The sequence below is a fragment of the Neophocaena asiaeorientalis genome, unplaced genomic scaffold, assembly GCF_003031525.2.
Source record: "Neophocaena asiaeorientalis asiaeorientalis breed wild unplaced genomic scaffold, Neophocaena_asiaeorientalis_V1.1 scaffold327, whole genome shotgun sequence".
NCBI classification, from domain to species: Eukaryota; Metazoa; Chordata; class Mammalia; order Artiodactyla; family Phocoenidae; genus Neophocaena; species Neophocaena asiaeorientalis.
The window spans coordinates 4752798-4765695 of NW_020174560.1; the positions used below are offsets into that span (position 1 = coordinate 4752798).

At 38.0% G+C, this 12898-nt stretch overlaps 1 protein-coding gene across 1 annotated transcript in view; it reads left to right on the plus strand.

Moving 5' to 3' along the window:
- The window catches only part of PPM1E (protein phosphatase, Mg2+/Mn2+ dependent 1E), a 189449-nt gene that overhangs the window by 164545 nt on the left and 12006 nt on the right, over window positions 1–12898 (plus strand). The window contains exons 3-4 of the mRNA XM_024757665.1: window positions 5127–5326; window positions 11588–11776. Of these exons, the coding sequence (XP_024613433.1) occupies window positions 5127–5326; window positions 11588–11776 (389 nt within the window). The remainder of the gene's footprint in view (window positions 1–5126; window positions 5327–11587; window positions 11777–12898) is intronic.

Below are 12898 nucleotides of genomic sequence, written 5' to 3' on the forward strand. Positions count from 1 at the left end.
AGGACAGCTGGATTCCAGAGAATGTGAGGCAGATATAAAAATAAACATTCCTATTCTTCCTTTATCTCTCTAGATAATTTTTGATAGAAAATTGGCAAAGAAGGAATTCCTCTGCTTGTTTTTACTGAGAGTAATTGATTTCACTTGGAACCAAATTGTTCCAGAGTCAAGTTGGATGAAATTCCTGCTACAAAGCATTGGTCTTTCCTCTTGTACTGATGCATGAAGTAAAAGCCCTATAACCAAAAGATGAGGGAGATTAAATTCTGCTTCACTGCAGCCAGGGTGATGGCTGACTCAGCTCCAGCTCAGTACAGTGACATTAACGACTGATGAGTAATTTACAGCTGTGAGGGGGTGGACTGCTACTTTGGACAATTTTCTCTTTTTCGCACCCTTTTTAATTTAATTTTATTTTTCCATTTCAAGCAGCAATTATTTATATACTGATGTTCTTACACCACTTCCTGCAGGAGAATACTTAATGTAGCAAGATGGAAGTGTTGCCCTACGTGCCTACTTTGGAAGAATTTTCTGAACCCCCATAAGATAGCAAAAGTGTAATTAAGGATTTTTGTTTTGGTGGATATCATTGGTCATTCAGATTTCATATTTTTCCAAGAGACTACCCAGTAATGTCTCTATGCCACTGCTGGGATTCAGAATGATCTATTATAGTTCAGAGTGTTTGCACGTCCTTCCTCTGTTTAACCCAAGTCACTCAGTGTGAACTGCACTGAGGAGAATCTCTACAGGGCGTATTGTGTTTAGCCATACATCCGAGTGGGAAATGAGCATACTGAATAAGCCCTGCGGTCATTGTCTTAAAGGCACTGAAGTCCCCACTGAAACGCCCTTTGACTTTTCTCTTAGGTGTTTCCAAAAACAGACTTAAAGAAGAAAAATCCTTATACCAAAGTTCTTTTCAATGTTTATGTCATCCCTAACAATGTTTGTTAAACAACCTTGCATTTCTGTTGGCAGACATAACTCCTGTCCAGAAAACCTAAAATCCATTTAAAATATCCCAATGTAAAAATTAAAAACAAGAAGGTGAAAATGATCACTAATACAGAGGATATTAAAAGAAATTATGAAAACTTTGTGAAAATAAATTTGAAAACCTGGGTATTTTCTAGAAATATACAAGTTAACAAAACTTTACCTAAGAAGAAAGAAATTGAGAAGATTGTCAAAAAGGACAAAAGGAGTAGGTGATTCTACAGGTGAACATTTTCAAACAAAGACAGATAATTCCATTGCTTTTTAAAATGAATTATCCAATTGCATAGGGAAAGAAGGAAAATTTGCACAGCATAACACTGATACCAAAACTTGCCTAAGACAAAGCTAAAATAAGGAATGAGAGATAAGTCTTAGTAATCAATGTAAAAAATCTTAAGTGAAATATTTGTATATTGAGTACAACAATTCATTTAATGAGTATTTTATTGAGGGCTTACTATAGCTTAGCACTGTCCTGGGGAAACAGCTGTGAAAAAACCAAAAATATTGGGACATTTATTACATAATTTGTATATTAATAGGTCAAAAGAAAAAAACAGAATAATCTCTAAGGATGCCCAAAGAAGCATTTGATAAACTTCAATATTCATTCCTAATTTTAAAAATACACTTAATAGAGTAGAACTAGATGGATACACCTTGGACACTGTAGGACCAAATTTGGCTCAAACCAAAAACCTAGCAGGTATGCTTAAAGTATATACTAAAGAATTTTTTAGTTGCAAGTGACCGCTGGCTTCAGCAAAACAGAATTTACTGGCTCCCCTTCAGGTAAGGGCTACACAGCTAGATTCAAGGCTTCACATGATGTCATAAAGGCCTGGCATTTCTCCAACTCTCAGCTGTACTCTTTTTCATCTTGATTTTATTTTCAGGCTCTGTGGGATGGCAAAATGGCTGCTAGGAGCACCAGATGTTCATCTGCCCAGGTTCAAAACAAGCAGGAAAGTAAGAGTGACTTTACTCAGTTGCTCCTACATAAACCACAGGATTCACTGTAACCAGCCCAGCTGGGGTTATTTCCCTTTTCCTGCACGAATAACTCTGGCCAGAGGAATATGGTTCCTAATTGGCTAGCCCTGAAAAACGTTTTACCCCTGGATGCACATGGACTGAGAGGAGAGAAGGAAATGTTCCTGGTAGAAAGAGGAATGCTTGCTAGGTGGCAGGTTACACATGAAAACAAAGTTCTGACTCAGAGTAGCAAATAAATAAAATAACTAGGAATAAATTCAGTAAGAAATAAGAAGGACCTTTGTTAAAACTCTATTGAGCAACATAAAAAGGATTTAAATTTATGAAACAGTATAACTTGTTCCCGAATAAGACTTAATATGAAAAAGAAGGCAATTTTCCCCAAATAACTCTGTAAATTCAGTATGATCCCAAACACAATGGCAACACAGTTCCCCCTCAAACTTTGACAAAATAATTAGTTCATCTGGAAGAATAAACATGTCAAACTACCCAGGTGACGTCTTTTAAAGTTAAGAATGATAGGAAAATTAGTTCTCCTTATATTAAAGCATGTTATGAAGTTATAGTAATTTTTAAAGAATGGCGTCATGGTAGAAACAGTTGGAGAGATCAGTGAAGAAGAATTAACAACCAAGAAGCATACAAATATTTTAATATCTTAGTGGTTATTAAAGTTTGCTTATTCATTTATTTAGTCAACATCTTGTGAGCTCCTGCTGTCTGCTAGGTACTGTACTATGATTGATCCAGGACAATTAAGATACAGTCTCTATCTGCAATCTAATTGGGGAAAAGTAGAGCATGGGTGTGAGTCAGATAGACTCACATAGACTCACAGGCAGTACTCATTGAGAATGGTTTTGCCTGTTTGTGAAATGTTCCAGATTCATAGAATGTAGCAAATAGTCAATAAATGTTATACATTGTCTAAAACTGTGGTAAAAGCTATAATAGATGGTGTGAACAAAGACAGATCTAGTGGTCCCCTAAATATTAGAGAAAGCTGGTATTGCTTCCCTTGATCAATTTAATCTGTCTACACCAGGGCTGTCCAGTAGACAGCACAATGATGGAAATGTTCTCTACCTGCATTGTCCAGTGTGGTAGCCAGTGGCCCTATATAGTTACTGAGTACTTGAAATATAGCTAATGTGACCAAAAAACTGAATTTTAAATTTTATGTAATTTTAGTTAATTTAAAGTTAAATAGCCACATGTAGCTAGTAAACTACCTGATTGGACAGTAGAGGTATATATACTAAGAGTAATATAAACAGTAATAATCAAACCAAAGTATGATATAACGTCTTACATTATGATCTGGGAATCTGGGAACTATCCTGGTAGTTAATATCAGTTATTTGTTTCAGCCCACCCCATGCTCCCTCGAAGTTTCTGAATTCACTTACTGATTTGCAGTCTTCCGTTGTGATGGAGTCAAATGCACACCCAAATGTAGGGTCTGGATTTGGGGGGATATGCTGTTGCGGAGACCAGAGGGGTTGGAGAGATACAAATAGGTAATTGCTGGCTGAAAGAGACAGGCTCTGGTAACTGGTGCTTTAAACAAACAAGCAGAAAGATCGGAGTTGCTAAAAACAAAATGTTGGGTTGTCTACTGGCCTCAGTTTTTCCCTCTTATACACACCTCCTCAGGTTGTACTTGCTCTTTGAACTTCTTTTCTCTTTCAAATGTACCCTTGACTTTCGGTTATATAAAAATGTCAAAGGGGACAAAGTCACAAACACGGTTTGCCACCCTGTACTATGTTAATGAGCAAAAGAAAAGCAACAAAAACCTTGAGACCAGATTTCTGAGTACAGTCACTGAAAGAAGAATTCTGAATAAGAAAACAGGTAAAGTTACAGATTAAGGCAACAGCAGGGTAAAGAGTAAAGAAATGGGAGTCTAAGTTCCCAGGCCATTCTAGAACACGTAATCTCTCTTCTTTGAGATTTGTGCTCTAGATCAGAAGAGGTGTGTGCAACATGTGTGCCAATCTGGCACACGTTTTCTCAGGCTGTCAAGCTATATCTGATTTAAGTGAAGTTAAAAAAAAATTTTTTTTTTGGAGAATTCTAAATTTTTTTACTTGGGATGTAGGGGGACCCTCTAAAATACTGGCCTGAGATAACCTAAACTTCCCTTGGTTATTTCAACAGCTGCAATTTGAGTAGAGGACAGCTTGAGTGCAGATGATGTGAGATACAGTCTCTTCAGTACTATTCAGTGTTGCTTGAAAGGCTTACACACCTGTCCATGCACTGAGGGATGCAAGGGAGCCTCAGAAGTGAGCTTAGTCTACTCCACTTAATGGGTCAAGTAGTAGACTTAATAGTCTAGGGTGAAGAATCGTCTGATTGCTATCTCCTTTCTTCTATCTAGGGTTATACACATAGACAGAATGTAAGCATGTTTTCCTTAGAGAAATACCAAACTTTTAGACTCATTTGTTAACCTCTTGGTTAAACTATTTAAGCTATTGCCTACCACTTTAATTTGAAAATACATCAGATAACAAAAGTATATAATTTAGTTCTGAATTATAATCAGTTACAGGAAAGAAAAATAAGGGAACTGGAGTGAGGTAAAGGAAAAGGTCAGGAAGAAAGAGAGAGACTTAAGACAAATGGTAATCAAAGTAAACTTTTCTTATTCCCGTTGTTTATAAATGAATGATCTCTTTTCATAAGGCTTTCATATTCCAATTAGTTGGATGACCACTGTTCATATTTCAGTCATTCTTCTAAGCACAGGGGGCTTGGGTTTCCAGATGATAACCTTGGCAGCCAAACAGAAGTGCTCTGAACTAGATGGTGTTGCCAGAGCACTTCACCGGCTGGAAGAACTCCAGCCTAGGAATAGATAGATCAGCCCTGCTCAGAGGTTTTCTCCTCATGACACAAGGATATCTTAGTGGCAGCTGCTGGCTGATGGTTTTCTGCTAGATAGGTTGTCCTTTTCTCTCTTCAGCAGCAACATTTCACTTCTCTTGAGAAGGAGGAACTTCTTCTGTTAAGGAGGAGCTTGACCAAGGTGACCTACTTCGGTCTTTACCAAGCAGGCAAGTGAAAAGCAGTTTTACAAGGGTCTTCACTGGGGGTTTCTGTTTCTTTCACAGAGATTGAGACAGTGAAATTGGCCCGTTCTGTCTTCAGTAAACTACACGAGATTTGCTGCAGCTGGGTGAAAGACTTCCCTCTCCGCAGGAGACCCCAGCTTTATTATGAGACATCAATCCATGCCATCAAAAACATGCGCAGGAAAATGGAGGACAAACATGTCTGCATTCCTGACTTTAATATGCTCTTCAACCTAGAGGTAAAGGGCACTTTTGAAGTGTCAGTGAGATTTGGAAAGCAAAACACCATCACAGGCCTGTTTTCTACCGAGAGAACTTCTAATATGCTGTAGTAATATCTCTGATAGGTTCGAATAGGACTAAGGGCAAAGTGGCACAAATTTGCTTCCATTAGTTGAAAGGAAAGGAACTATTTTACGTTATTTTGAATCGGTAATGCATTCACGTGGTTTAGAATTGGAAAATAAAAATCCCTCTCTTATCCTTGTCTCTCAGACACTTCATATCCCCTCCACGGAGGCAAGCAAAGTTACCAGACCTTGTGTAACCTTCCAGAGACATTCTATAAACATATAAACAAAAAAGAAAGCTGTTATATCTCAATAAAGCTGTTTTTAAAAGGAACCTATTTCTATAGTATAATCAAACGTTGTCTATTAAGTTCCCACATTACTATGTTTCTGAAGCAACACAAAACACAAACATAAAGGAATAAATTTAAGACTAAGACAGTTTTCTGATCTCATGTGATTTTACTTTTAAAATCTTGGTTTCTGAGATAGGAAAGTAGCTGGAATTACATTTCATGAATCTCTGTGACTGACAGATTGGATCATATGAGCCTTGTCAATTTAATAACCATTTTCTTATCTTCCTCTTTTTTTTCTATTATGTTAATGCAAACAGATGTAGGTTTGTTTCCTATGCCTGTCACTTGCCGCTTTTCCTCACTCAAGTCCATAACTTAAAAATTACAATGTAGTGATTTATACAAAGCACACTGTTTCCTTCATTTAGCAGCTAACTTTAAATTTTAGCTGACTGTCAAGGTCTGATAAGCAGTGATGGTGGGCTGGTAATTGGTACTCACGTTACAAGAAAGATCAGCTGATACCACACCCATGCAAATGTAACCCCTAAAGGCTGTACTGTGATAAACAGCCCTTAAACCACTGCACCTACTTGAAGATTATACTCAGGTTTGAGGTCATCATGGCCGTTTGTTGACCTGGTTGGTTTTCATTTTGCCTCAAAAATCAACTCAAAAGCCTCACTCAGAAAGGAGCACTTTGCTGTAGTGAAACAGACCTTGAGGGCAATTTGGGAACACATATTTAGACCCTTATAAATTTGCACACCCTTTTTAAATTTTTTTATTTATCTTTGGCTGCGCATGTGCTTTCTCTAGTTGCGGCGAGCGGGGGCTACTCTTCGTTTTGGTTTGCCGGCTTCGCGGGCTTCTCATGGCGGTGGCTTCTCTTGTTGCGGAGCACAGGCTCTAGGCGCACAGGCTTCAGTAGTTGTGGCGCATGGGCTTAGCTGCTCCACGGCATGTGGGATCTTCCCGGACCAGGGCTCAAACCCGTGTCCCCTGCATTGGCAGGCGGATTCTTAACCACTGCACCACCAGGGAAGCCCCTCACACCCTTTGATTTGATAATTTCACTTAAAATATTTTATGTATTTAATTTTGGCTGCATTGGGTCTTCATTGCTGCGTGCGGGCTTTCTCCAGTTGCAGCGAGCGGGGGCTACTCTTCGTTGTGGTGCGCAGGCGTCTCATGGCGGTGGCTTCTCTTGTGGAGCACAGGCTGTAGGCGCACAGGCTTCAGTAGTTGTGGCTCACGGGCTCTAGAGCGCAGGCTCAGTAGTCATGGTGCATGGGCTTAGTTGCTCTGTGGCAAGTGGGATCTTCCTGGCCCAGGGCGCAAACCCGTGTCCCCTGCATTGGCAGGTGGATTCTTAACCACTGCGCCACCAGGGAAACCCGATAATTTCACTTTTACTTTTATAAGGTAAAAGAAATGCAGGAAATTCTTACATGTTTTGTTTGACATAAATGTTTTACACAACATAGTCAATAATAAAAAATTGACTTAGATCATAAGTCATATATAGGATCTAAGTCATATATAGGAAATGATTACTATGATATGCTCGTAAGATGTATAGTACTTATCCATTTAAATACTTAATGACTTGGGGGAAATGCTAATGATGAGGCAAATAACAAAAAGCAGGATATAAAATTTTATGTACATTATGATTCTAATTTTATTTTATTAAAAATTTATATTTATAGAAAAAAGACTGGTTATCTGTGGATGGTGGGATTAGAGATATTTATTTCCTTCTGTACACTTCTTATTAGTCCAAGTAAACATACATTATCTTATTTTAAAAACTGAAGTATCGTTGATTTACAGTGTTGTGTTAGTTTCTGGTGTACAGCAAGGTGATTCAGTTATTTTATATATATATATATATTCTGAAGAATACATATATATATTCTTTTTCACATTCTTTTCCATTATGCCTTATTATAGGGTATTGAATATAGTTCCCTGTGCTAAACAGTAGGACCTTGTTGTTTATCAGTTTTATGTATTTTAGTTTGTATCTGCTAGTCCCAACCTCCTAGTTTATTTCTCCCCACCCACTTTCCCCTTTGGTAACCATAAGTTTGTTTTCTATGTCTGTGAGTCTGTTTCTGTTTCATAAATAAGTTCATTTGTGTCATTTTAGATTCTACATATAAGTGATATATGGTATTTGTCTTTCTGTCTGACTTACTTCACTTAGTACGATAATCTCTAGGCCCATCTATGTCGCTGCAAATGGCATTATTTCATTCTTTTTTTTTTATGGCTGAGTAATATTCCATTACATACACACACAGACACACTCACACACATACCACATCTTCTTTATTCATTCATCTGTCGATGGACATTTAAGTTGCTTCCATAGACATACATTATCTTTATAACAGGGAAGACATCAGTATTTTTTTAAGAGATCCACTTGGCTCCTTTGTTTCTTCTGATGTTACATTGTTTAGGAATCTCCTCACCAATCTTGTATTGTTTAAAGTTACATTCTCATGCCCACATAAAGCTGTTATTGCCCTCTTCCTCTTTGTGATGATCCCAATCAGCCCACTCATCATCTAAAAACTGCTTGGATGAACTGGGAGATTGGGATTGACATATATACACTAATCTGTATAAAATGGATAACTAATAAGAACCTGCTGTATAGAAAAATAAATAAAATTCAAAAAAACCCCAAAACCAAAAAAACTGCTTGGATGTGCAGTTTTTCAATTTTACCCTTATCCTGCCAATTGAGCTGTTTAAAAATGAGTACATTAAAAAAAATTTACTGCTATTTACTTTAAATAAGAATTTTTTATCGAGGTATTTTGATTTACAATTAGTTTCAGGTGTACAATATAGTGATTCAAAATTTTTATAGATTATAGTCCATTTAGTTATTATAAAGTATTGGCTGTATTCCCTGTGCTGTACTGTATCCTTGTAGCTTATTTATTTTATACATAGTCATTTGTGTCTCTTAATCCCCTTCCCTTACACTGCCCCCACTTCCCTCTCCCCTTGGTAACCACTAGTTTGTTCTCTGTGTCTGTGAGCCTGTTTCCATTTTGTTCATTTCTTTTATTTAGATTGTACATACAGGTGATAGCATATAGTATTTGTCTTTCTCTGTCTGACTTGTTTCACTAAACCTAATGCCCTCCAAGTCTATCCATGGTGTTGCAAATAGCAAAATTACATTCTTTTTTACGGCTGAGTACCATTCCATTTTGTGTGTGTGTACGTGTATACATACACACCACATCTCTTTATCCCTTTTTTAAAAATTGAAGTATAGTTGATTTACATTATAATGTTTCACGTGTACAGCATAATGAGTCAGTATTTTTACAGATTATATTCCATTAAAAGTTATTAGAAGAATAATGGCTATAATTCCCTGTACTATATAATATATCCTTGTTGCTTATTTATTTTATACATAGTAGTTTATATCTTCGAATCCTATATCCCTGTCTCACCCCTCCCCTCTTCCCACTCCCCACTGGTAACCACTAGTTTGTCTTCTATATCTGTGAGTCTGCTTCTGTTTTATTATATACATTTGTTTGGTTTATTTTTTAGATTCTACATATAAGCGATATCATACAGTATTTGTCTTTCCCTGTTTGACTTATTTCACTAAGCATAATATTCTCTAGGTCTATCTGTGTTGCTGCAAATGGCAGAATTTCTTTATGGCTGAATAATATATATCTATTTCACATCTTCTTTACCCACTCATCTATTGATGGACACTTGGGTTGTTTCCTTATCTTGGCAATTGTAAATAGTGCTGCTATGAACACTGAGGTGCATGTATCTTTTTGAATTAGTGTTTTTGTTTTTTCTGGATATATACCCAGGAGTGGAATTGCTGGATCATACAGTAGTTCTATTTTTAGTTTTTTGAGGAACATCCATATTGTTTTCCACAGTGGCTGCATCAATTTACATTCCCATCAGCAGTGTAGGAGGTTCCCTTTTCTCTACATTCTCTCCAACATTTGTTATTTGTGTTCTTCCTGATGATGGCCATTCAGATGGGTGTGAGGTGATATCTCTTTGTTCTTTTGATTTGCATTTCTCTGATAATTAGCGATGTTGAGCGTCTTTTCATATGCCTGTTAGTCATCTGTGTATCTTCTTTGGAAACGTGTCTGTTCAGGTCTTCTCCCCATTTTTTTGGATTGGGTTTTTTTGATATTGACTTGTATGAACTATTTATATATATATAAGTATATTTATATTTTATATATTTAATATGTTTTTAACATATTATATATATTTTAATATAGTTTGGATATTACCCCCTCGTCGAAAAATGAGTACTTCTTTAGTACAAGGTAGAAATTCTACATGTCAAAGAGTTTTTTTCTAAAGAGCTCTGTTCATCAGTGTCATCTTCAGTGGCATTATAGATGGTTTGATTATATTGCTAAATTAACTAGTTGTAATAATCTGTATTAGATATAGATTTCATAATATTAGGTTGTATCGTTACTCTGTGGACATTTATATTTGGTACTTTTGTAAATGTAATAGTTCATTTCAAAAGAACTTTTTCAAAGCACAAATATACCTGTTGTTTTAGTATATTTTAGTAGTCCTTCCAAATCCCCATGAGATACCAACTCATCCCTATCTAATAGATGAAAAAACAAGCACAAGAAAATTATATGCTTTACTTTGTATATTTTATTCACTTTGAATGACAGGGCCTGGACTCAGCTGAACTCTCCAAGAGCCCAAGGAAGAAGTCAAAGCTTCCAAATGAAAATTATTACGTAGTGTTGCCTAAAAGGGACCCAGAACTCAGTGAGAGTTCAGTGAGTTACAGATCTCCTAAGTGAGCTAGAGCTGAGATTTAAACACTTGAGTTGAAGAGAAAGAAAAAACTAAGTACTTAATGAGTTAAAGGTACTCTTGTGATTAGGCTTCCGTTGTCAAGACAAATAACAGGTTTGGAAGACTCTCTTCTGGCAGTTGCCATAGGGCTTCAAGCAGAGGGTGAGCTAGGAAATGTGAAGCTACATCTTGAATTAGGGGATTAGGTAAAGACATAGAAACATCTGATGTGGTTCAAGTTTGGGTAACCAATTTAGAGACTGTGTTTTTTGTTTTTTGTTTTTTTTTTTTGCGGTACACGGGCCTCTCACTGTTGTGGCCTCTCCCGTTGCGGAGCACAGGCTCCGGACGCGCAGGCTCAGCGGCCATGGCTCACGGGCCTAGCTGCTCCGCGGCATGTGGGATCTTCCCGGACCGGGGCACGAACCCGCGTCCCCTGCATCAGCGCCACCAGGGAAGCCCGAGACTGTGTTATTTATGGTGAGAATATAATGTGACCATGAATGATTTATGAAGGCGATATTATAGTTTAGAAGTATGTGTATGCTTTCATTTTCTCTCTTAGATCGTATTTTAAACGATCTAACATAATTGGCCTCGTGCTTGGAAGGCCAGTTATTTCCTATTGTTCTCAGTTTCTAATTTTATTAAAGTACTTTCCTTTTGACAAAAATCCTCAATCCAGAACAGCCTTTGCTTTAATTCCTCCTCATATCTTCTCTTTCTCCCCCTCCCCACAACTTATAACAGCAACTTTGAAGCCAATGTATGTAGGTGGTTTCCATGGTACAAGACAACAGCTTTCACAGTGAGAGAGGGCGCTTCAGCCTGAGCTAATTGGGCATGATGTGTTCCAGTGTTCTGGTGTGTAAACACAGATGCCCTAACGTTGCAGGTATTTTAGCATTTGATCAGGCACGTCAGGAAAGGGAAACATTTAGTCTCATTATCTGGGTGACAAAGCAGTGGAGGAGGACGGGCAGCAGTGCGGGGGACTGGCTCATTTGAGTCATGCTATACCTAACTCCTTTAACTGTTTCTGTGTTCCTATTGACAGGACCAGGAAGAACAAGCTTACTTTGCAGTGTTTGATGGCCACGGGGGAGTGGACGCTGCCATTTATGCCTCCATTCACCTGCATGTTAACTTAGTACGCCAGGAGATGTTCCCCCATGATCCTGCTGAGGCCCTGTGCCGGGCCTTCCGGGTCACTGACGAGCGGTTTGTACAGAAAGCAGCCAGGGAGGTATGCCGTTTCCACATAAATTCCAGCCATGATGCATTAGCTGAGATCTACTTGTTCTGTGGTTAAAAGGCTATTTTGGATTTTCTCTTGTGGTAGACATTATTTCAAGCTCTCTTCCAAACTATGTTCTTGACACACAGTATTGGATTGTTGTATTTCTGACTCTCTCTTTAGGAATAGATTTAGTGGGGTGCTATGATGTACTGTATAGAAACTGCCAAGCTATACTTTTCTAGAAAGCCAGTCCACTGCTGGATTTGGCAGGTGACTTTTATCTTATTCACCATTGCCTGTCAGGTTCACACCGGGACCATCTCTCTAAGCAGACTTTTGCTGACCAAATCTGGATATGGTGATTAAAACAGTGGTCTATAAAAGAGAAACAGAAGCTGGGATTTCTCGATACAGCTGGTTCTAAATGGGTCGGCAGTGTTTTGCTGTGTATCTCTTGAAGAAAGTTTTGCTTGGAGAGAGTAAATCCTTAGATGATCCTTGAACTGATTTTCTCTTAACAGGAAGAAAGGTCAGAGCTCATGTCCTAATTTCTTACGGTTAATCAGACCTGAGGTTTTACTCTGAATGAATGACAGGGGCTCTAAATTAAGATCTAAAAGTAAAAATTTTAATCTATTATCATTCTGGGCATTGGTACACAATTAACTACAGGACTCTATCTTCATTTCCAACTAGGGACTAACAGAAAGAGAATAACTTTTAATTTTAAAAAGTAATTGCAGAATTGTATACACGCAGAAAATAAGACTCCTGCCCTATGACTTAAACGTTATTAACTCTTTGAAGTGGGCTTGGAGAGAACAGGGTAATCACTGAATCCTTTTCTCTGATCTCATAGTTATGCTACACATCAACAGTGGGGTTTGGAATTAATGAAGCAGTAATTCAGAACTACTTGGTGTTAAGCAAGGGCGATATTCTCTATCTCCCCACCTGCACCCCAGGTTTAGATTAATATGCAGATCCAACAGTAGTAACCACTGTGGTCTGCAAATAGAGGCGGGGCTAGAAAACAAAATACAGTTGCTGACCTCAGACTTTGCCAGTCTCTGGAGGGCCGGCATTGCTTGGTTCTGCCCGTCTTGGAGCTGCCGGCTGCCATCACTC